This window comes from Schistocerca cancellata, chromosome 4 (assembly GCF_023864275.1).
Source record: "Schistocerca cancellata isolate TAMUIC-IGC-003103 chromosome 4, iqSchCanc2.1, whole genome shotgun sequence".
NCBI lineage: Eukaryota > Metazoa > Arthropoda > Insecta > Orthoptera > Acrididae > Schistocerca > Schistocerca cancellata.
In genome coordinates, this window is record NC_064629.1 from 423,040,153 (window position 1) to 423,064,233 (window position 24,081).

Consider the following 24,081-nt stretch of genomic DNA (forward strand, 5'->3'; position numbering starts at 1 on the left):
CCATGGGTAACCCGTGTTGGGTATACTGTAAGATGTCTTGGCAGCAGAACCGTTGGTGAAAACAAGTGACACCTGAGATGTCGCTTGTGATGTGCCAGATTCTCTGCTACTGCCGCACCCTGAGACATCAGCCTGAAGATGGCTGACTATGCCGACAGTGGTCAGCTCATCCTGCATCTGCACACAGTGTGCAGCCTCCCTAACCATCCTACTACTACTACTAATTTAAGAACTGAACTATGAAAGTACACAGAAGAAGTTAACTATTATCCTGGTGTGTCACAAACGGAGGCTACTGTCTTACTGAGCTGTCTCCAGCGGTCCCTGATTGTTTGAAACAAAAGAAAACACACATTTACAGTATTGTGTCAAGTTGTTTGCTATCAACTCGTCCTGAAGCTGGCTGTAAGGTCATCATCTGAAATATTGGGAGAAGAAATAATACTATGAAAGATGCATGCGCAAAAGATGGAATAGTCTATCCTCTGGGAAAACTTAAATAAATACAATTTTTTTTTCCATATCTTTCTGTGACCAACAAATAGGTTCACGCAATCTTCAACCGCATCATGCCCACACTTTGAGAAGCCCTGTTGTTAGCAAATCCTGTTATTATTTCACTGTATTCAATTTTCTTAATGAAACAATGCAGAGGACAGGAAGAAAACTGTTACCTAATGTGTATTAATTTCACACTCTGTTTTGTTTTGGGGTCACAATGTTTTATGGTTATTATTATTATTATTATTATTATTATTATTATTACTACTACTACTATTACTACTACTACTACTATTATTTAATATCATGTATGTGCAGGAAATCTTTCATGTCCACAAAATTGTAATGCACTCTTATCCAGTAGGAGACGAGATACTGGCAGAAGTAAAGCTGTGAGGACCGGGCGTGAGTCGTGCTTTGGTAGCTCAGATGGTAGAGCACTTGCCCGCGAAAGGCAAAGGTCCCGTGTTCGAGTCTTGGTCAGGCACACAGTTTTAGTCTGCCAGGAAGTTTCAGTGCACTCTTATGTTGGAATTGGGTCATTTTGATGTATGTTCCAACTGATAGCCACCGTCATTAATGTCAGTACTATTAGAGAAATAATTTAATTTTCATGTTTAAAATCTGGACATGTTAAGGTACTATAAAGTAACTGATCAGTACTTTTAACGTATGTGATCTCTGTGTCATACGGCAGTTACGTAGATATTTCTTTGTCTGTCATATATTGTAACTGCAGACTATATTTCCAGGTACTGAAGCAGTCACTCTGTATTCTGTTTGAGAGTCATGACACAAATATGGTGAAGCGATACGTAGAGCGACAGTTCACTAAGCTCTTGCAAGGCCGTTTTAATCTCCAAGACATGATATTTGCACGTGAATACAGGGGCATAAGTGGTTATCGGCCAGGTGCATGTGTTCCAGCTTTGGAGCTTGTAAGGTTAGTTTAAATATTTTTTTCTATTTGAACTTGTATTTTGGGAGCTTCACAGTTGTTGCAATAGTATAGATGCACTTGTACATGGCAAGAGAACAGTTAACTATTGCGAAGCAAATATTAATACCAACTTGCCAAATGACTTGATTTAATAGGCAAATCTACTCTTGCTTATTGTGCAGTTTTGTTATTCTTGCAACATTTGTACTTGAATCAAGCTATACTGTCATTATTTAGTTACAATGTATATAACTGTTTTGCATACCAATCCAAATGCTTTATGTTATTATGAGTGTGGCTGATATTAAAGATGTAATATGGGTGTAGTACTTGGAAAAGATAATGCAACTAGTTTAATCAGGTTGAGAATATTTATATTGTCTGTTGACATGTCATTTCATTTCTTATCTTTGTTGTAGACAATACTGTTGTTCCAGGATTTTATGAGCAAATTCAAAGCTGTAAAAATTTTATGTTACGATTCTAATGATATTTGAAAATAGTGATATGGGAGAAAGATGAAATACTGAGTGAGATAAGGTAGTGGACACACATTAAACATGAATGGGGCTCAAATCATCATATATTTATCCAAATTAAAATTTTGTGTGATTTCCTTAAATCAGTTAAGGCAAATGCAACGGTGGTTCCATTGAGAAGGATACAAAGCCATATTTGTCCCCCTATCCTTGTCCAGACTAAGATCATTGTTGGTGGGACATTAAACATTAAGTTTCCTTCTTCCTTCCTTCTTTTATCAACATGACTGCCCCACGTCCGCTCATTCAGGTATCAGATGATTACTGGAGATCTTTCTTGGCTGTAAAAGGTAGCAGAGATGATGGGCTTGCCACCCCTCCACTCCTAGTGCCAGGTGACATAGTTCCATTGATCTACAGTCCAGTTGTGATGATCCTATACCCACTCTAATCATAACTGATGATTATGATGTTACAACCTAGGTAAATGAAGAGGTTATTTACTGCTGAGCACCATGTTCAATATGTGCACTGAATTGTGTGCCTGCACCAAATCTACCACAGATTGCCACCCATCCTGCTTTCCAGAGGTCTGTTCTGAGGCATGGGTGTACAACATCTTGTCAGCTACTCGCATTTTCACTGTCTTTCAATCAATTTCCGTAGAGCTCTCAACAGTAGCACACAAACAAATGACCAGTTGTGGTGTTTCCTAAATGCTCATTCCAAGGTGATGGGACATAACAGTCTGTCCTTTGTTAGAGAGCTTATGTCAGTGTATTTCCGCATTTGTGACCATATCATCGATACAATGATTACCCATTCTTCTCTGCTATGCTTATATCGTCGTACTTTCCTTACTGTGTCATGTGCCACTACACCTTTAGGTGACATTCAGTTTCATGGTGGGCAGTGGTCACAATGTCTCAGCTCATCAGTGTATTTCACTTCATTGTCACAAACATGTGAATGGGATAGAGAATATTCAGGAACAGTCCAAGTGGAGAGAATGTAACAGTCTTTTTGAAAGCAGGGAGAGTAATGTGAGAACCAATTGTTTGACGCCGTCAATAAAACCAGGCTTTCAGAAGTGCATGCACAGTAAGTGCCATACTGAACAGTATTGTCATAAAAACTCCACCTTGTGATATAGGATTTACATGATTTTCCCTCCTTTCATAATCTGGATCACAGATCCCATCATCTTCATGTGACAGCGTTCAGTACAACCAGGAGCTGTAATCATTTGGTGTTTCACAGCTATAACATGTACACATGATGATCTGTGTGCTGCAGAGATCCACATCATTTTCAATCATCAAAAATATTGTATACTTGATTATTTGATGCAGAAGAGCACAGTATGTAATGGGTTAACAGACACATACTGGTTTGGCAAATAAGTACTTTTTAATTGCAGCTCATGTTGTACAAAAAAAAAAAAGTCTTATATCTATACATCTAAGTTGTGGAATACCCAACATACAAGTAAGTGCCATACTGAACAGTATTGTCATAAAAACTCCACCTTGTGATATAGGATTTACATGATTTTCCCTCCTTTCATAATTTGGATCACAGATCCCATCATCTTCATGTGACAGCATTCAGTACAACCAGGAGCTGTAATCATTTGGTGTTTCACAGCTATAACATGTACACATGATGATCTGTGTGCTGCAGAGATCCACATCATTTTCAATCATCAAAAATATTGTATACTTGATTATTTGATGCAGAAGAGCACAGTATGTAATGGATTAACAGACACATACTGGTTTGGCAAATAAGTACTTTTTAATTGCAGCTCATGTTGTACAAAAAAAAATGTCTTATATCTATACATCTAAGTTGTGGAATACCCAACATACAAAATTTTCCATCACCTTCAACTACCTTAATAACAGTTGAAGTATGTAGTTTGCCCACTTTCTGTATAGGAACCACAGTGTGCATTGCCTGTTGTGCGCAACAAGTATCTTGGCCAGATTGAGTAGTATATGGTATTTTAGACCAACTGTGCCCACAGACAAAAAGAGGCCTTCTGTGTCATTGCAATAAAAATGGTCCACAGTGGGTAGTCAAGTTCGATATTCATTATCTGTTGACAGCTTGTATCTGTTCTGTGCTTAAAGCCTCACAATCACTTCTTATCGGCTGAGGCTATAGGACTGCCCTTGCCAGACAACCCTCCATAAAAACGGCCCGTTTGTGTATATTTAACAATTTATTTCATACTTTTGATTTAGCAGAACTTTAAATGAGGGACACTAATGTGTACCATGGAAGTCAGTAAGGTTTGCATATATGATGGCAGGGTTAAGAAACTAAATAAACTAAGATTGCACCAAGCCTACACTGAGATGCAACTTTATTACGGTTGAAAAGCGTACAGGTTGATTAGACCTTCATAGCTGAATATTTTTTGTGATTCATAATGAAGGTACTAGACTTCCTACATTGGGATACAATATGAGTCCCATACATAGCCCCTGTGTTGGAGATGGTTAGCCTCCTCTTACTATCTGTTAGCAGTTTCTTAATGTGCAAACACGTGTATAGAATTAAATCAATGCCACAGTCCTCTTCGCTTTTACAGCCCTGTTCATGAAGCAGACATTACACAGCAGTCACCAAGTAACAAATTCATATACCATTTGAACAAAGGAACACTTAGAACAGTGTAGTTTAACATACTTTCTGTTCTTAAGCAGAGGTAGAGTGAGAGCCCTATTTGAAAGAACATAAGCCACAGACTAAATTTATGCATAACAGGATATGGCAAGTTGAGCATCCCAGCTAGTATTTTTCAGAATGTTTATAATAACATTTTCACTGAGTACCACAAGTATAGTGTTGTTTACAGTGGTCCTAAAGACAATCTCTCTCTCTGTCATTGTTCACCCAGTGTATTCTTAGAATTCACTTGCCCTGCGGTTTCATGTTGTTTTATGCCAAGTTGTGGAATTACTGGAATATGTGATTTCTCCAAGTGGCGAGAAATTTCTTGTGCACTTTGGTTCCTACAGTGTGTTACAAGCAATTCAACACATGTACTCACCAGATAAATTAGTCTATAGTATACAGAATGCTATGGAAAATGAGGCAGTATCCTGCTGAGTGTCAAAATGTGGATATCAGGGAAAAATGAAATAGCACCCTGGTGGGAAAACACTGTTGCTTACTTGAATATCCCTATACTTTCTTTTTTGATGTGGATAACAGAAAGAGTAATGACTGAAGGAAAGAGAGAGTGCCAGGAAGTGACAAACAACAACTTGCTGCCAGTTTTTTCCACCATTATTGCAGAGTTGAGGTAGTCCTCACTCGTAACCTTATCAGGTATTGTCTTTCTACATATTTCTGTCTTCTGCAGGAGATATCCCACTTGAGGGACAGCACAGTCATTGCACCACATTTTGACATCCAGTAATTTATTTGCCGACAATAGGGAATCCTTTGACCTGATGAGAAATGTACCCATAGTTTAGGTGATGCTGAGATGAGTGTCAAACAAGTATGTAATTGTGAGACCTGGATTTCTCCCAGCATATGTAGAGTTCAAATAACTTACAGGAATGTAGCCAGGTAATGACGTCAACAACTACTGAAATTTTGATAGGTTCACCCAGTCAGTTTCAAGGCAAAAGTGCAGAAATTAAGTGTTTTGCAGGGGAATTTGAAACCTTGGTTTGTGGTGCAATTCTGGAAAGATCTCTCTCTCTCTCTCTCTCTCTCTCTCTCTCTCTCTCTCTCTCTCTCTCTCTCTCTTTTTCTCTTTCCACACTAGAGCCACCACACAACCAAAGATGACCGATGTCAGAAGGTATCAAAAGTGAAAATTAATAACCAAAAGCGAGGTAGCATTAACTCTGTCCCCTCTGTTTTTTGACAAGGTAGGAAGCAAAATTCCACACAGAATTTAAGCAAAAACCTCCATTTCTATTTATAAGGTTACGATCTAATTTAATTTCAAATGGAATGGGAAATGTGTTTTTCAACCACCATCTAAGCTTACGGTCCTTTCATGTTCCGTATAGGATAATCTTCATTCTCATCAGATGGGTGTCTGTTGTATTCCTTGCAGTTATGGCTCGTCATAAATTGGTCATACTACTAGGACCAAGGGATACCTGTTTACTGAGCTTAAGATTCACACACAGCTGAGGAAATCTGCTATTGCAGAACATTGTCCTAGTAGTGGTCATCCTATGGAATATTCTGGCATGCACTTCCAGCTGTTGGGATAGTGTTATTAACAAAGCAGTTGAAATTGCATTAGCAAGTAACCTTATAAATAGAGATCAAGGTTTTTGCTTAATACTGAATGTAATCCTGCTCACTTTCATGTCAAAAATGAAGGGACAGAGTTAAAGATACCTCACCCATTGGTTATTACTTTTCGCTATCAATAACTTTAGATGTTGGTCGTATTTGGTTGTGTTGTGACATTAGCGTGTGTGAGGGGGGGGGGGGGAGAAAGGGGGGGGCATTAGTGTGCGTGAGCTGCAGTTTTGCCTTGAAAATGACAGGGGGTGCACATGTCAAAATATCAGTGGTTGTCGACAACATCAACCAGCTGCATTCCCATAAGTTATCTGAACAAGTATGTAATTTTAATGTCGCAGAATAGTTCCTTCTTATTTCGAATTGGCACAGATTTTAATGGGTTTAAGGGTGGCTGAATCATCTTGTATGTAGTATAGAGGTGGAAAAAAATTATATCAAGGACAGAGCAGGGATCTAACCATAAAATTTTTTTGTAACAGTGATAGGTTAGAAATTTACCATTTTGAAGCAAGAGCCAGCAGCTAACTAAGAATAAGTGCTCAGAAGTTTGTCCAGTAAGTGAAACAGGTTGAGTGTGCCCTAGACTGTGGTTTCATCCAGTGAAGCTGCTGTTGTAATTAGGGAGGAAAAGAATGTTTTAAATTTTGATTTCTTCTTGTGTTCTTCAGTATCTTTGCTTACAGTTACTGGTCTACTTCTTAGAATAAAAGTTCATTCGATTTCATGAAAGTGCTGTTTCTGTTGTGCAATTTACTACCTTGATAAATTAATGACTTGTGGTTCTCATTGCACAGCCAATAAAATCAAACTTGACCCAGTGAACACCGCATGAAAATGTCATTTATTCTGACAAGTCTATACTTTAAATGTAAAGTTTCCTTGCTTTGTCTGTTCAGTTTAAACAGTCAGCTTGAGATAATTTATCTAGTATCCTATGCTCTTTAGCATAACAGTTCTTGGATGGGGCCAATTAAGACAAATGCACATACTTTCAAACACTTGGAGTGGATTAGCTACCATTTCATGGCCATAGCTCCACAGCTGTGCATTTATTATATGGCTGCTTAAGTTTGCTCCATTCAGTATCACCTACTTGGCTCTGACTTAAGTGTCATCCGAGTGTAGCTACCATATTAATTTATCACCTGTTGAGATATATCTACTTGAATGATAAGTTTTATGTACATTTAGCATTTTTTTAATGTTTGTCCTACTACAAAAATAAATGTGTGCTGTTGAACTTACTGTTTAGTGCCCAAAACTAAATTCACCCAACCATTGCAATGATTTTGTTATTGTGATTCTGAATTATCTACTTCCATTGTATTATGATAACAATTCCTATAACATTGTTAAATGGTCCCTTGGTGAATAAATAAATAAAAATTTAGCTGAAACATGCTTTCTCTATGCTAATTAATTGCATCTGTTTGCAGATCCTGGTTAAAGACAGATAAATGTGCTGAACCAAGGGTTGGTGAGAGAGTGCCTTATGTCATTGTCAATGGTCCTCCAGGCTTACCACTGATACGGCTTGTTAGGTCTCCTTATTCAGTGCTTAATGATCCTGGAGAGAAAGTCAATGTGGTGTATTACATAACTCGTGTTATTATACCTCCTCTTGACAGATGTTTTTCGCTTCTTGAAACTGATATTGAATCATGGTGAGATTTTTTAATATACCAATTATTTGACTCTGTTCGGTAGTAAGTACTAGAGTATGTTAATAAGTATCTGCACTCAAATTTATAACTTATTACAGTAGTACAAAATTTAGAGTGACATTATTTTTCCATACCATCACCCTACTTCTCAATGCTTTGTGTTTATTGATGCACAGGCTTTTTGGGTTGAGCAGCAAGAGATGTGTGCACCGTTTCTTTTGCCTTTTGATTGAAGACATACCAGTGTCCTCTCAACACATCTTTGAATCAGTGAAAGAATAGTAATCAGATGGAGCAAGACTAAGATTGAGGCCAGATGCTCCAACACCACAGAATGTTGCAGATTTTAAAGAGTTTAAATAGTGTAGGCAGCTGAAAGAGATGTGCCCAAAAACATGTTCCACATGAAGGTCAACCTCAGCATTTGGTTTGACTTGCAGGCTTCAATTTTTTGCTGAGTACATCACTGTAATGTGCAGAATCTATGTTGCATCTCCAGTGATGATTCATTTCAGAAAGTATTCATGTTAGGCTGGCAATCTAGACACTGTTAAATCTCAACCATATGCCCTCATGCATTTTACTGAGTTCTTTTGGAATATAATCTTATCATCCAGTGTGGCCGTAGCCTTACGGCCATTAATGAAGGTCTATCCTGGAGATCTCTGGGATGTTGTCTTTCAATAGTGTAATGAGAGACCTCATATTGCCCATGCTGGTCTAACAAAGCTTGATTCATAGGGTGATTGGCTGTTGACTAGCCTCCACATTCTCCAGGTTTCTAACCTACTGAAAACATCTGGTTAGGGGCTGCTGAAAGACTGGTATGCCACCCCTCACCAGCCACTATGATTGATGGTCTCTGGTATAAAGTTGAAGCAGCATGGAATGACATACCCTTATCTGTCATCTGAGCTCAGTTTGCATCTGTGCCCAGCTGGCTTAAATCTGTTCTTCTGCCAGAGGTGGCAGTTCTGTGTACAGAATTTTGCACTGTGTATACCCTCTAATCTCCACAGTATACTATACTGTGCACACTCAGTAGGCAATTTTCTGACATAAAGTCAAGCACTGACACGCCAGTCGGGAATGACAGAGCACAGATGGCTGTGACAAGACAGCAGTCAATTGCACGCTGACCAACCCCTCTCTAGGACGACAACACAACTGCAGCGGCCTGTATGTGAAGAGAACATAAGCACCACATCTGACTGGTCACAGCCCACTTCTACAGCAGCATCAAGATTAGGCACTTCAAGACCAGCAACATAGGAATTACATATACCGAAAAATGTTGTTTATTTTGCATGTCGGCCTTTGCTTGCGACACATCTGTATTTCTCAGAGTTAAGTATCATCATTTATCTTATTGTAATAAAAACTCATTAATGCAATTTGTTTGAATGTTGTCTAGACTCCCCATATTCAACGACTAGGCAGGATTCAACCGGCAAACTTTCAGTTTTTGCTATCCTGGCTGCTCTTTCAATTTTAATGGCCAGCTGAGTAGTTTGTGTTGCAAAGTTGTGTCCTTTGTGGAAAACCAGAATACTCTTAGTTTAAGATACTGTGATATCAGTGTCTGAATTTTAGATATTTTAATGAATTTTTCTCAAAGAATTTTGTAGTACATGCTGTCTTCCCTTGGTGCAACTATGTCACATTTTCATTAATTTCTTTCATAGTTAGGTAATTTAGAACTATGAGATATTTCTCACCTTTTAGTATTTTGAATTCTTGATGTTATGAATGTCATAAATATTTTGAGCAACTTGTTAATAACCATACTTTCCTCTTAATACTGTCTGTCAAATTAGTTTACATTATAGCAGTATTATGAAAAGGACAGTTACTACTCACCATATAACAGAGATGTAGAGTCACAGATAGGCACAACAAAAGGACTGTTGGAAAGTGAGCTTTCAGCCAACAATGCCTTTGTCAAAAATAGACAACATAAACACACACACTCAACCAAACCCAACTCACAAACACATAACCACAGTCCCTGGCAGCTGAAGCCAGCCAGAAACTGTGGTTGTGTGTGTGTGTGTGTGTGTGTGTGTGTGTGTGTGTGAGAGAGAGTTGTGTTTGCTTGAGAGAGAAAGAGAGAGAGAGAGAGAGTGGTATTTTTTTTGTTTTCAACAAAGATGTTGTTGGCCAAAAGTTCACTTTCTGACAGTCTTTTTGTTGTGCCTGTCTGCAACTCAACATCTCTGCTGTATAGTGAATAGCAACTGTCCTTTCATAATATTGTTACCCTCCACCCTGGATTTTTCATTGTTTAGTTTACATTACAGATATTTCAGAATCTTCTGAAGTGAGTATCCCAAGATCAAATGTTTGACTAGCAGACATGGAATTTTCTGTTATTGTTTTATAATGTGGGTAGAATGTGAATTTTAAATAGCATTTTATGCTCAGTGAATCAGTTTAGTGGGGATTTTGTGTGTGTGCATGGGGCTAAGGGGGGGGGGGGGGAGGTGAGGCGTTATTATTGTTGCTAGTTTGTTACGTAGCTCAGCTATGGGTTCAATCTTGTGTACACGCCTTTTTGCCGTGATATGTTGCAACTATATAATGAGGGGCTGTGTTATCTTGTTCCAACATTCGTGTTATTTACGTCACATCATCATTCACCATGATTGATGCCTCTTTAAAGCATAAGCCGTGTTTAATGCTTACACACATATATGACGATATAGGGAATGCCTGAACAAGATGTTACTACATAATACAGGATTTTGTAGTGCATCTTCATGCACATTTTACCATACTTCATGCAAATATGTACATAGGTGATACGTTGTTTGTAAGAGTCATTGACAGTGCAGAGCAGTCCATCACGCAACACCCTAAATGTTCTGTGTGGCTGATAAGTAGGTCTATTGACTAAATCTTCAGTGCTTAACAGTGTAACAGTGCAGCAAGATGTTCCCCATTGCGTGCTAAAATGTAGGGGGCAGGGGTGGAAGAGCCATTTTTCTGGTACACAGGACAGTGATGGCTCTTCCATCTGGGCATTGTGGACTTGTAGATGGCGTGGGAGAAAGGAATGACATTGTGGACAGCTGTAGAAAAACATATGCTGAACATAAACAGTTCTTTATTAATTAATTCAACTTGAACAGTTTAATGTCAGCTCACAATGTTCCGGAATTATAGCTGCAGGCAAGGTAGACGCAGCATACGGTTAACACGTGCTGCTTGGGTGGTGGCATACTGACATGGCATAGCCACGAGCTGAGTTGACTGCGGTGGACGGGGCACCACACGAGACTGTTTGCGGTGCGAGGTGGCCGATGGCAGTGACAGACATTGCAGATGGCAGTAACAGACATTGCAGCTGTTTACAGTCCTGCCTAGAGTCAGATTCTGAACCGATGGCTGAAGGGCAATGGTGGGAGGCTGGCGTTCTCTGATGGTATGCTGCTGGTAGGTCATCTGTTCATGTCCCGGCCATTGGGCGACAGCAAGTATGTCGGCAAGCTGTCTCATTGAGACTGTGGTGGAGTGTTGGCCATCAGGGGCCTGGGCAGTCATGCAGTAGTCCCTGGTTCACTCCACATTGGCAGCAGTCGTGGGGGCAACACAGTTACGGTGAAGACTCCGAGGATGCGGCTGATACAGATGGGCGCAACTTCATTGTTGAGCTGATCGACCTTGATGGCTGGTCAGGGAGGGGTTCAAATACAGCTGCTCATGCTGGCTGTGGAAACGTCTGGAACAGGGTCAATAACCATTGTCCATCTATTGACACACAGCAGTGTGTCAAACTGGAGAAACTTCCTAGAGGCTGGTCAGCATCCCAGGTCATTGGCAACAGAAGTGATGGTCTCTGCTGAGTTGCTGTATCAGTTGGGACATTGTTCAAAAATGGTTGATGCCTGGATCGCAGCATTGTGTGCTATGCACTGGCTTTGTCTATTCTGTTACCAGTCTTTCTCCTCAAGAAAAATTTAGCTCCCAAATTTCTGTTGATAATTGTCTGCAACATAAGTACTGATTCAGTTTTAAGTATTTATGCTTTTGTATCCTCTACTTCACCCACAGTGATACATGGTCCTTTACACCATTTATAGTATCTCACAACCATTGGGTCTTTCTTTATGTTCTCATTTAAAGTGTGTTCACTTCAACTTTCACCTTTAATCCTGTTAGCATCTACATTATTTCACACCTGGGATGGTAGGAATAGGAATCAGAAAGGCATTTTAAAACTCTTACAACACTGCTAGAAAAAAATTAGTACGCCCTTTTAGAGGTTTTCATTTCACCCAACATTTATTGTTGCAACAGTGCATATGAACTATATGAAATGATTACATTTACAGATCAGTAGCACAAACGGTTCTGAGGTACCAGGTATTGATCCATGCTGAAACACCCATATTAGCACATGGTGTAGCCTCCACAGGCAGCAGCACAGGCACTGACTCTGGCATCCAGTCGATTGTACAGATGGCGAATACTGTCCTGGGTACGTTATGCCAGCCCTACTCGACCTGTTCACATAGTTCTGTAAGAGTTGTTTGACAAGGCACTCGAGTCACTTCTCATTACATCGTATCCCATAGGTGCTTGATTGGAGGCAACTCTGGAGATGGTGGTGGCCAGGGAAGTTACTGTAGTCTTGCAGAGCATGTTGAGTTTCACAGGCAGTGTGTAGGCGAGCATTATCCTGTTGGAATAACACATCACCTTCCTGGTGCAAGAACAGCAAAACAACAGGTCTAACAACTTTCTGCACATACCAAGCACTGGTTTGTGCCGTCTCCAGAAACACAAAAGCTGAACGAGAGTTGTAGCTTTTTGCACCACAGACCATGACGCTCAATGTGTCTTAGACGAATACACTCTGTGAAACAGCTCTCACCAGGTCTACATCGTATGAACAAATGACCATCACTTGCATGCAGACAGAATCTGCTTTCATCACTGAAGACCACATTCCATTTTCCAAGTGATCCTCTGACGGCTCCAGTCGTGCTGTGCACGTCGATGCTGTGGTGCGAATGGAAGATGGGCTAGAGGTGTGCATGCCCATAGTCCCGCTGCTAATAACCGGTCTGCAACAGTTAATGTTGACATGTCGGAGCTGACAAGCCCTCTTATCTGTCCTGTGGTAGCTGTTCGTTGTACCACTGCTGCCCTTACAGGACGACAATCCTAGTGGGTGTCTGTGCTGCATAGACATCCAGAACCTCGTCTATGGGTGTGAGAATGTTCACGTGACCACTGGTACCAGTATAATTGCACAACTGACACAGCACATCCAACTTAGGTGGCAATTCTCTGAAAGGACTATCCTGCCACTCAGAAGGCCGCAATTTGTCTCTTTGATACTTGCTCATTTGGTTGTATGAAGCATGAGTGCATCTCTGTGGCATGGTTGCCTGGCTGCTTCAAGCATTTGCAGCACGCTGAGTCCCTATCAGTGAGCATTCCCTATTAAAGTAGAGATGTAGATGGCACTCTGATAGCTGTGCCACTACACTACCTGTTGGCAGATGACATTGAAACCATTATCAGTGTATCTACTGTCCCCCAGGTGGCATATGTCATCATTGGATCTAAATCAACATTGTCTTTCTGTGTGTACCTTTTTTTTCCAGTGAACTTGCATTTACACACTATTCGTCCTCTGGTATCTAAACACAAGGCACTCCTTGGCCATACAGTTTTCTTTTCATTAATCTACATTCATAATATCTTGTTATTTTGATGGGGTCAGTGGCAGCATTACTGTTGTCCATTTTCCAGTTGTATTGATCAGGAAGAACTCTATAACTGAAATAAATCAATCCTTTTAATCTTCCTAACATCTACACACTTTCCCAGCCATTATCGAATTTCTTGACCTGGAAACTGCTACTTCTCCCTCAAGTAGCTCCGCAGTTGTCCTCATGAGGTTTGGTGCATCGTGTTCCAGTGGCTCCCATCCCCCTCCGCCACCCCAAAGAAAAATTCGTGGCAGTACTGGAAATTGAACCCAATTCCTACATATAGCAGCCAGACTCATTGATTAGTAAGCTACAGAAGCAGACTGTTAGATGTAAATACTCTTGCGTTGATTTGAGTATTCCTTGGTTTTAATCTGGATGATCATATCTGATTGGCACAATATTTCCCCAGCACATCTTGGCGACATTATCAGGTGCTATTGATGTAGTGATCTGTCATAAGAGCTGCTCCTCCCTTTATACCTGCCCCCTATCCCCACCAGGTATGTCAATGAAATATTGTGCCAGTCAGATATGATCAACCAGCTGAAAACATGGAAAGATTCAAATAAACATCAGTGCAGAAATAATGTGAGACTTTACAGTCTCGTCTAGTTTTTACAACTAACCCATAAGTTTTCTAGATTTTTGTGATCCACGTGCCTAATAAAATGTTGTACATGAAGGCTGCAGTGTTTTTCAGATTTGACTGTTATTAAATGTTATTAATTTTCATTTTCTGTCCATCAACATGTATAGTACAATGCCAAGGAAAACTAGTGTTTACATCTAATTTTCATTTTCTGTCAGTAGTGTTTACCTTTTTAATTTTGATTTTGTGTGCATCAACAGGTATAGTACAATGCCGAGGAAATGTAGTGTTTACCTTCCAACAAAAATGTCTGACATAAGCAAAAAGAGCACCATTTCCCAATATTTTTCTACTGTCAACTGTGCTGTTTGTGATGAAGACACACAAACTGGACTTTGCTCAAAGTGCCAGAAACAGCCTCAAACATCTGCTCTAGTTCTGGCTGATAAAATTAGAGTCTGGGAAAGGAATAGTTACGCAGTTAATCAGGTAAGAGAATTAAAATTTTAATCTTAACATTTCTGGCTGCATCTTATTGCAAGTTTTGATTCCATATTAGTTTGAGAATGCTTTCAGTGATTATTAAATGAGAAAAATTCAGGAAAAAAACACACACACACACACATATTAGGGATAAATGTTTACACCTGCACAGGTGGTTTGGGCTATCAGTTATACAGCTCTGATTCATACTAAAGAAAATTCTGTCCCCTGCTAAATTTTCTGATAGTTTTAGGCCTTCAAGGGTGTATAAGAGTATACACAGTCACCTTCAATAACAATATTTGGCTAAAATGTGTGACTTGTGGAAAGAATTGCTTTACTTAAATCAATTTCTCATTATAAACATTGTGATGGTGTTGAATTGCCTATAACAGATGTTAATTGCATTGTTTCTGAGTATATACTTTATTTGACAAATGAAACCAATTTATTGAGGCTTATTTTATAATGAAACATGTGTATTCAAGTATGTTGTGGATACAAGAAGATTGAGTTTCAAGTGGCATGCCCCAATTTTATGGTAGCAAGAAAGGCACAGATGAGCATACTTAAAGTAAAAAGAATGCTTATTGTTCTTTTCAACTGTAAATATGTTATGTGCAAGAAATTTGTACATACCAGACAGACAGTAAATGCAACTATGTATGTCCAGGTACTCAGTTGTTTGAAAAAAAATTGTACATATTTACACAGGAATCTAGAATGTCTGAATCCTTCTTTCCTGTCTTTTTAGTAAACTATGACAAAGATGCAGTACATTGTATCTTTTGCCCCACCCTTGAAAGGTATGGGGTGGTCAAAAGGGTGTGCCGTAAGTGTAAGTGCTGAGCCCCCACCTCACATCTCCATTCCATAGCAACATCCTGTGTCTTCGATTCTCTGCATAATAGAATTGTCGCCAACTTCGTCAACCACCCTGCCCACCATTGAGAAACCACTGAAGGGTGAATTGGTTATCTGCCTTTTCTTCATAAGAAATATCTTTTTTGCCTGATAATCTTTGGATAGAGGAGCTAATGACCTCACAGTTTGGTCCCTTAAAATTCCACTTATCATCTGTCCAATATCTCCAGTAAAAACTTCCAGTGCTGCTCCAGAGAATAACAAGAATGTTGGACATGATATACACACAACTTCAAGGGGACTACTTTCAAAATTGCTAAATGTATCTTAATATTATTTTAATTTTAAAAAATTTCAGAAGTTTTCTCGTTACATTTTAAACATATACTGAACTTTTTAAGAAAGTAAATTCCTTCATTTTTGAAAAATTATTTTGTTCTTCCTGAAGTGCTCAGCTTCATGTTACATTGCATCAGTGTGTCATCACAAACCACTTATAAAATGCAACACAGACACAACAGCTGTTAATGACTGAAAAAAAATTCTTCCTATGCTTTCTTTCATTTTTGAGCAAAGAGAAATTCCTTAAAGCATATTTTGGCCTAAAGTGGAGACACACCAGTATGTTTGTTGATCCATTGGGATACGGGACAGCGACCAGTCAAATATTTACTAAGCAAAATAGCTAAACAGCTGTATGTTTTGAGAAGTTATTTTATTTAGACAACAAGTTTCAGCATCTCACTAATGTCATCTTCAGGCTCATGCTTATTAAAAACGAGTATGCATATAGTGTATATCATGGAGTACCACAGTTGCACGGTCTCATCTTATCACCTGGTATGGTACATTCAGTCTCTGTTGATCCAGTGTGGATATGGGACAGTGGTTGGTCAAATATTTACCAAGGAAAAAATTGACCAGTTGCTGTCCCATATCCACAGTGGATCAACAGAGATTGAGTGTACCGTACCAAGTGATGAGATGAGCCCATCCAACTGTGGTATGCCTTGATACACACTACATGCATACTTGTTTGTAATATGCATGGTCCAGAAGATAGCATTAATGAGATTCCGTAACTGGTTGTCTAAATCAAATAACTTCTCAAAACATATGGCTGTCTGACAATTGCCCTTGGTAAATATTTGACCCGCCACTGTTCCATATCCACAGTCGATCAGCAGACACTGAATGTACCATACCAGGTGATGGGATGAACTGGTGCAGCTGTGGCATACCTTGATATACACTACATGTACAGTATACTCTTTTTAATATGCAGGGGCCTGAAGATGACATTAATGATATGCGGAAACTGGGTGTTAAACTAAAATATCTTCTCAAAATGTACAGCTGTCTGGCGATATTCCTTGGTAAATATTTGACTGACTGCTGTCCCATAATGACAGTGGGTCATTAATAAGATGCCAAAACTGGTTCTCTAAATAAAATAATTTCTCAAAACATACGGCAGTTTGGCAATTTCACTAGGTAAACACCAGTATGTGATTTCATAAAACAACTCAAGATTTATTTTATTTGCCATATTATGGTGATATGTTCACTTTCAGCAAAGAAAGTGCATTTTTAATGTATGAGTGTCACTCCATCTCTGGATGGAATTCTTGTGCCCACAATTATTCATCTTAACTTAGAATTTTGGATGACTGTTGTGACATGACAGAATCAAACCTACCATACACTTGTTGATAGAACTCCAAATGATAATCTTTCTGTTACTGGAGGAGATTGTATGGCTTCTACTGACTTAAAATCTTTCTGACACAACAAAATTAGAAGTGATCATCAGTAATCTAATCAAATGAGTGCAGTGAATGTACTGGCAGCTCAGTGCATGTCCTCTTCATTCACTCACATCACATGAATGCAGTAATAATGGCTGTTTGGTACTGAGCAACTCTTTTTCTTCAAAAACATTCTTTTGTGTCTGAATTCAGTGAAATACCATATACACACAATCACAAGAATCCTAAAATGCACTGATTCACATTCAAAGCCACTTTGTAATTGCAGAGCATGACAGTTGAAGCAGTTCCAGAACTTACAACACAGTCACTTATTGTTGAGACTTGAAGCAACAGATAAATATTTATCTTGAAAGTGTGATAGTATATCACAGCAGTCATTCTCAAACATTTCCAAGTGATACTTATATCAGTGAACTGACAAGAAAGTAAAAAGTTGGCTTATATCAGGGAAGCCACACAAACAATGTTCTGCATGTGTGTAGACATGCTTGCAGAGGAAAACAAAGTTTCTTCTAATTGAAAACTAACGAAAAGATTGTCTCCAGATTTTTAAAGTATTTTTACTTTATGACTACGAACACCAATTGCCCACATCACAAAATTGATGTTTTCAGGTCGTGACCAAGTGAAATGGTACAGTAGTAAGTCAATGGAATCATATTTAGAAGAATGATGGGTCATGGTATCCTGACTTAGGTTTTCCATGGTTTCCTTAAATTGTTTAAAATAAATGCCAGGATGGTTCCTTTGCAACAGCTTGTCCAAATTGCTTCCTCATCCTTCTCAATCTGATTGTTTACCATTTGGCTATTTGAGCACAACTCACAGCCAGACCCAAACTTCCATATGCCGTCTACCATGCGTCTACGACTTGAACTCGTACATCAATTATGTATATTCCTGTATAGGTCAGACGTTATACTTGAAAGTCGCTTGCCCGGTATCAGCAGATAAACACAATATTGCAGTGCCTGTGTTATTCTGATTATGACGCAAAGTTCCTTTGGACATCAGAATAACACAGGCACTGCAATATTGTATTTATCTGTCAATACCAGGCAAGCAACTTTCAAGTACAACTCTACGGGAATATACATAATGGATGTACAACTTCAGGTCGTAGATGCATGGTTGACGACATATGGAAGTTTGGGTCTGGCTGTGAGTCGTGCACAGATAGTCAAATGGTAAGACGACTGCTCGCGATAAGTGGGAAATCCGGGTTCGAGTCCCAGTCTGGCACAAATTTTCATTGTCATCATTCCATTCTACAGCTGATGGTAGTCCTTATTGACAATTGCAAATTCATTTCATGTGTTTCATAACAGCTGTGGTCACTGCAGTACCTGTTCCTTTAGCCATGCATGCAAGTCCAAAGGAACTTAGCATCGTAATCAGAATAACACAGGCACTGCAATATCATAATAAACCCTAGTTTTCCTTACTTCCCTTTTTGTTACTGCTTTTGTTATTAAATTGAATTCAAATAAAAAACTTTTAGTTGTCATTTTAAAAAAGGTGTAAGAAAGTTCAAGGTCCAGTAAGAAGTCATCAGTGGTTGAAAATACTGAATATAGTGTTCATTCTGCAGTGCAGCCTTGCTGTATCTACACTAAGTGCCCGAAGCTGAAGGAAGACAATGAATGCAATTGAAGTAATCCAAAAGAGAAAATTAAGGAAAAACAACTTCTGCTTGATGGAACAAGGTAGAGTGCAGGACTGAAAAATGAAGTATGGAGACAGCAATAACAGTTGAGATAGAAGGAGGAAGTAGATCAGTAGAAAAATTGAAATACAATCCCAGGACATATATGCAGTTGCAGCAGGCATGGTCTATGCAAATAACAAGTCCCACCATGACCCTACAGACATCACCACTTGTCATTAGCATAAAGAACAGAACTGCAATGAGGCTGATCCTGGTGACCTTGCCTCTGTCTTTATATCTATCAGTGATGGAAGCACTGTCAATTATATGGAGCAAATGAGTAGATTAATCTCTGCAGCTGCTAGTGTCTCACATTCAGTAGAATGTACTGATACTCATGTGCTGAAATTAACTTTCTTGGCAGATTAAAACTGTATGGCAGTCTTATTCTTACCCATTGGTGGTACTCCAACAACATAAACAGGAAAAGTATGAGAGGGCTGACAGCTTGAAGCTCTCACCTCATCTGTGAGGCATGCTCATGTTGTATGTCATGTAGTAGACTGTTGTCCACAAAAGTAAAAGATTCAGGTTCAGTATTATTTCATATCAGAACGGTTCTGAGCCAGAAGTATATGAAAAAAAAAACATTTTAGTCAGTTGCCAACTGTAATGAGTAATGGATAATAATAAAAACACAACAGGGCTACTGATGAGCCTCTGAATAGCAAATGACTGTTGAATCTGAGAATAGTTGTCAGTGGTGAAGATTTATCAATGGTAGAGAGAGGTCAGAAGTAAAATGAACAAAAGAAAAGGATGAAGGAGTGTAAACAACGATGAAAACATTAATTAAAGTTTCAAAAACTGGGGAAGTTGTGTGTGCCTGTGGAGACACACACATAAGAGAGAGAAGGATCTATAGTCTCAAAATTTTTGTGATACATGATAACATAAATTTACAGTATTGTAATGTGGGAGATATTGTGTCACAAGTTGTTACATCTTTCATTAAAGAGCTTTTTTTCCTATAGCACCTCCTAATGAAATGCATTAAACATGTTACTGTTAAATTATTGTAACCTGTTTAGATGAGGAATTCCTCTACTTGATGCCTGTTGGTAGAGATGTCATTACCATACACCTTACATTATATAATTCACATTAACTATTCCCACTGTTTGCAGACGAATTATTAAGACATTTTACTTCTCACATAAAGTTATAATATCACATATTTTGTCATAGTACAACACTTTTTCTCAACTCACCACTATCATCAGTCAGGATTCAGCGTTCTACCACCAACCACTGATTACTGAGTGAAATTATTGGAACTTCACTTATGCCAATGAGGAGGTCTGTAATTGCTGTTTCTCATTGTGGGAACTGGTACATTGCGTGTGTGGCATATAACAGTAGGCCTGATGGTCTGGTAGTAAAGCTTCTTGCTGGAAACCAAAAGGCAGCAGGACTCAAACCCATTGGAACAACGAAAGGTTTTTCAGTGTGCCTTCAAAATAGCCTTCACCTCCCAGTGATGTGAGGATTCACTGTGAATGACACAAAGTCCAGATACCACCCTAAAGAGTAGACCCCCTTTATCTGATAGGATTACTAAGGTAGGCTAGGACATGCAAGTCACTGAAGCAGTGTCCAATTGAAAGACATGCACCAGGCCATTGAACCACACAATATTATTGTTGTTATGTACAACACCTAAATGGAAATGATTCTTAAACCCTCCTACACCACTTTAACTATATGAAAAAATAACTTCCTGACTCCTCCACCATCAGCAGCAGGAGAAAGACCTTGTAGCAGATGATCAGCGACTATCATGTCTTGGTCTTAGACTTCAGGCAGCTCCTTAGTCCTTTTCTGTGTGTGGTCAGCATACATAAGGCCACTGGTGATAACATGACTCTCACTACTGCACAGGCTTTCCTGTGTATCATTAATTGTGTTTTCTGCAATCTTGAGAAGGTCTGTGATACGGTGTATAGGTAGGATAACTTCCTGTTGATTTACACTGCTTCCTTTCATCATATTATTTTAGATATCGGGTTGGTGATATCTTGTTAGATTGTTTTAAATGAGAAACAGCAGTCCTTTAATGTTGCATTTTAAATGTAACCTGTATTTAACTGCTGTAAATATGTATACATGGTAAGAAATCTCATTCATTATTTCCTGTTCATGGGAAATAATTCAGTCTTTTACTCTTCTGTCAGCCTCGCTGTGATCACATGACAGTAGTATCTAACAGCTAAGAAGGTAGAAGAGAGAACAGTAAACAATCAGTTATAAATTTTTGACTGAAAATCTATTTTTGTTCTTGCTGATAATTCACATCATACTTTTAATCTTCCACATATTAGAATGAGGGTCATCATTTAAAATTTCTAAATGTAAATGAGATTTCTGATCCCCATTTTTAGTGATAAATTGAACTGGTTCCTGCATCTGAGGAATCTGAAGACATGATTCCTCAAAGCTCTCAATATGTTAAAAATTTGATAGATAGACAGAAAACATAGAAAGATGATAAGACTTGTCTGCTCCACTTTCATGGAGCCTTGGTGTGGCCTCAGGTTGACAGTGGTTACACAGTATATTGATCTGGACCCATTATGATCTCTTCCCTGAGGGAATCAGGCTAGCTTTAGGGGCATTCAGGACCAGCCACATTCCCAGGTTCTGTGACAAGGCTGAGTAGCTGCTGCTTCTCATCAGGCAACACCTATTCAGAATCCAGGCACATGCACATCATACTATTGGCTATTCACTCATTTATAATAAACTTTGATTCAAATGTTTCAATAGTGATTTTTATAGTTAATAATTAATAAGTTCCTTGCTTTTCATTTTTAGAATGTTACCCATGATTCAATCGGGAAAACCATAGTCATGCAAATTCCTCTTCCAGAATTTTTCTGAGATCTACTTTTATTATAAAACATTGATATATTATCATATATAATGAATAGTTTCTGAAAATTTGTTGAGGGTCCATTGTACCCATAGGTGAACACACAGTGTTTGCATTTATTTTTCCCTAATATTTATGCTCTGTCGGCACTTGGAGCAACATAGACATATTAAAAACTTGAATACACAGCATTGTGCAACATCAACACTGTGTATTGAAGTTTTTAATATTTTTCCTTAGTTAACTGTTGCAGAAATGCAGAAAAGAATGTTAACAATGTTATACTGACTACTTAATGAGCATTACTTTTTTGCAGATTTGTCAATCATGTTGTGGACACCGTGGCCCCGTATCTTGCTTATCTCTGGATTGTCCAGTCTTATTTAGGAGGTATAGAGCTGCAAGAGACCTTGGTCAAGTGCCTTATGTGCATCAACTACAAGAAAAATTTTTTTCATTTTAAGCAGTCTTAAGAGCAGACACAATTTTTGTATATCAGTGCCTGATAGTTATTTACCTTGTGATAAGAAATCAAATTCACACATGAAAGTGAAAATAATGAGCTTTATAGTTGTATGTTGCATCAGTACTAATCTAAACTCTTGTCTCTGGGAATTATTGTTCTCCTCTCCTGTCTCGTTCTCACTGCTTTTGATCTCTTGATTTTTAAAACTTTTGCTGTGCACTGTTATCTTCTTTATCTATTGCTCCCATTTCTTTCATTCTTTCTTTGCTTCCCCCGCTTTTTAAGTGCTATTCTTTGTGTTTTATTCTTTACCTTTTTACCATTTTCAGATTATTTTTATCTCTCTCTCTCTCTCTCTCTCTCTCTCTCTGTGTGTGTGTGTGTGTGTGTGTGTGTTTTCTATCAGTTGAGTGAGATATGGTATCTCTTGTTGCATAGTTTTACATCAAGTATTGGCTGTGATAATATGGTGATATTTTAAGAAAATAATTCTTGTATTTCAAATGTATATATATTAAATTAATTTTACAAAAATAAGTGCCCACATATGTTGTTTTCACCACTTGTCATCCCTTTCCTGTGTTCAGAAATCTTTTGTTGGATTGTCAAGTAGTCATAAATCATTCTAAGAAATGAAATACAACTCATAAACAGACCTCTCTTTCAGTAGACCACTTCACTTTGAAATGTTGCAGGAAAGTTCTGGTAGAATGTAAATACTTTTGGATTAAAAGAGACAACTCATTGGACAGCATAAATGTTGAGTTGTTGATAGTCCAACACAAAAAGAGAGAAAACTTGCTAGCTTTTGGAGTAGTCCTTTTCTTTTTCAAGCTAGAGTAAAAAACTCTCTCTCTCTCTCTCTCTCTCTCTCTCTCTCTCTCTCTCTCTCCCTCCCTCCCTCCCTCCCTCCCTCTCTTCCCCCCTCTCTCCCCCTCCCTCTCCCCCCCCCCCCCCCCCACACACACACACACTCACACCTATGCCCCTACATGCTGCCGGCTAGACAAACAGGGCCAGTGCCGCATTTTGGCAGGTGGACTAGGTTGTGGTGGGGCTAGAGTCGGGTGGAGAAGGTAGAGGGGACAGGGAGGTGGGAGGCAGGGAGAAGGATTGGGGTGGGTGGCTAGCAGCTCAGAGAGTAGCAGCTGGTTTGCCAGCTAGGATATGGGATGGGGAGTGCCACATGCTGAAGGTGAGGTGTGGATATGAATTTGGAGAGGGTGACAGGACAGAGGAAGGGGACTCTGTTGGGTGAAGGGTGCAGGGTGCAGGGGCTGTGGGTTACTGGAGATTGAGGCGAGGAAGATTATGGGAGTGGAGGATATGTTGTGAGGGTAACTTCATGTGTGTAGTTCAGAGAAGCTGGTAGGGAGGCCCACATTTGGGGGGGGGGGGGGGGGGAGGCAGTGGAAAACTGGGGTATCTGCTCTGCACGGCAATTTCAGGGGGTGCCGAATTCATATTCTTGAAGAAGAAAAGCCTTGTTTCACAAAGTGCCTGGCATCCAGCACACATTGTTCTAGCAGTTATTCATATGATTTTGAAATGCATTCCTCTTGGTTTTTGAACACATTGAAGTTGAATTCTGATTGAATAATCAGTCAATTTTTGAGTGTATGCATAGTATATATGATGTCTCTGCCAGTAAATCCCCATTGCGTATAGAAATAAAAAAAAACTTTCCAGCAGACGAAAGGGAATGGGGCTATACAAGCTGAGCCAAA

At 39.1% G+C, this 24,081-nt stretch overlaps 1 protein-coding gene across 1 annotated transcript in view; it reads left to right on the top strand.

The window, feature by feature from the left end:
- LOC126184527 (DNA polymerase zeta catalytic subunit) overlaps nt 1–22,820 on the top strand; it is a 227,703-nt gene extending 204,883 nt beyond the window's left edge. The window contains exons 26-29 of the mRNA XM_049926929.1: nt 1,254–1,444; nt 7,647–7,874; nt 14,450–14,678; nt 22,205–22,820. Coding sequence (XP_049782886.1) covers nt 1,254–1,444; nt 7,647–7,874; nt 14,450–14,678; nt 22,205–22,351 — 795 coding nt within the window. The 3' untranslated portion in view covers nt 22,352–22,820. The remainder of the gene's footprint in view (nt 1–1,253; nt 1,445–7,646; nt 7,875–14,449; nt 14,679–22,204) is intronic.
- The last annotated feature ends 1,261 nt before the right edge of the window (nt 22,821–24,081 follow it).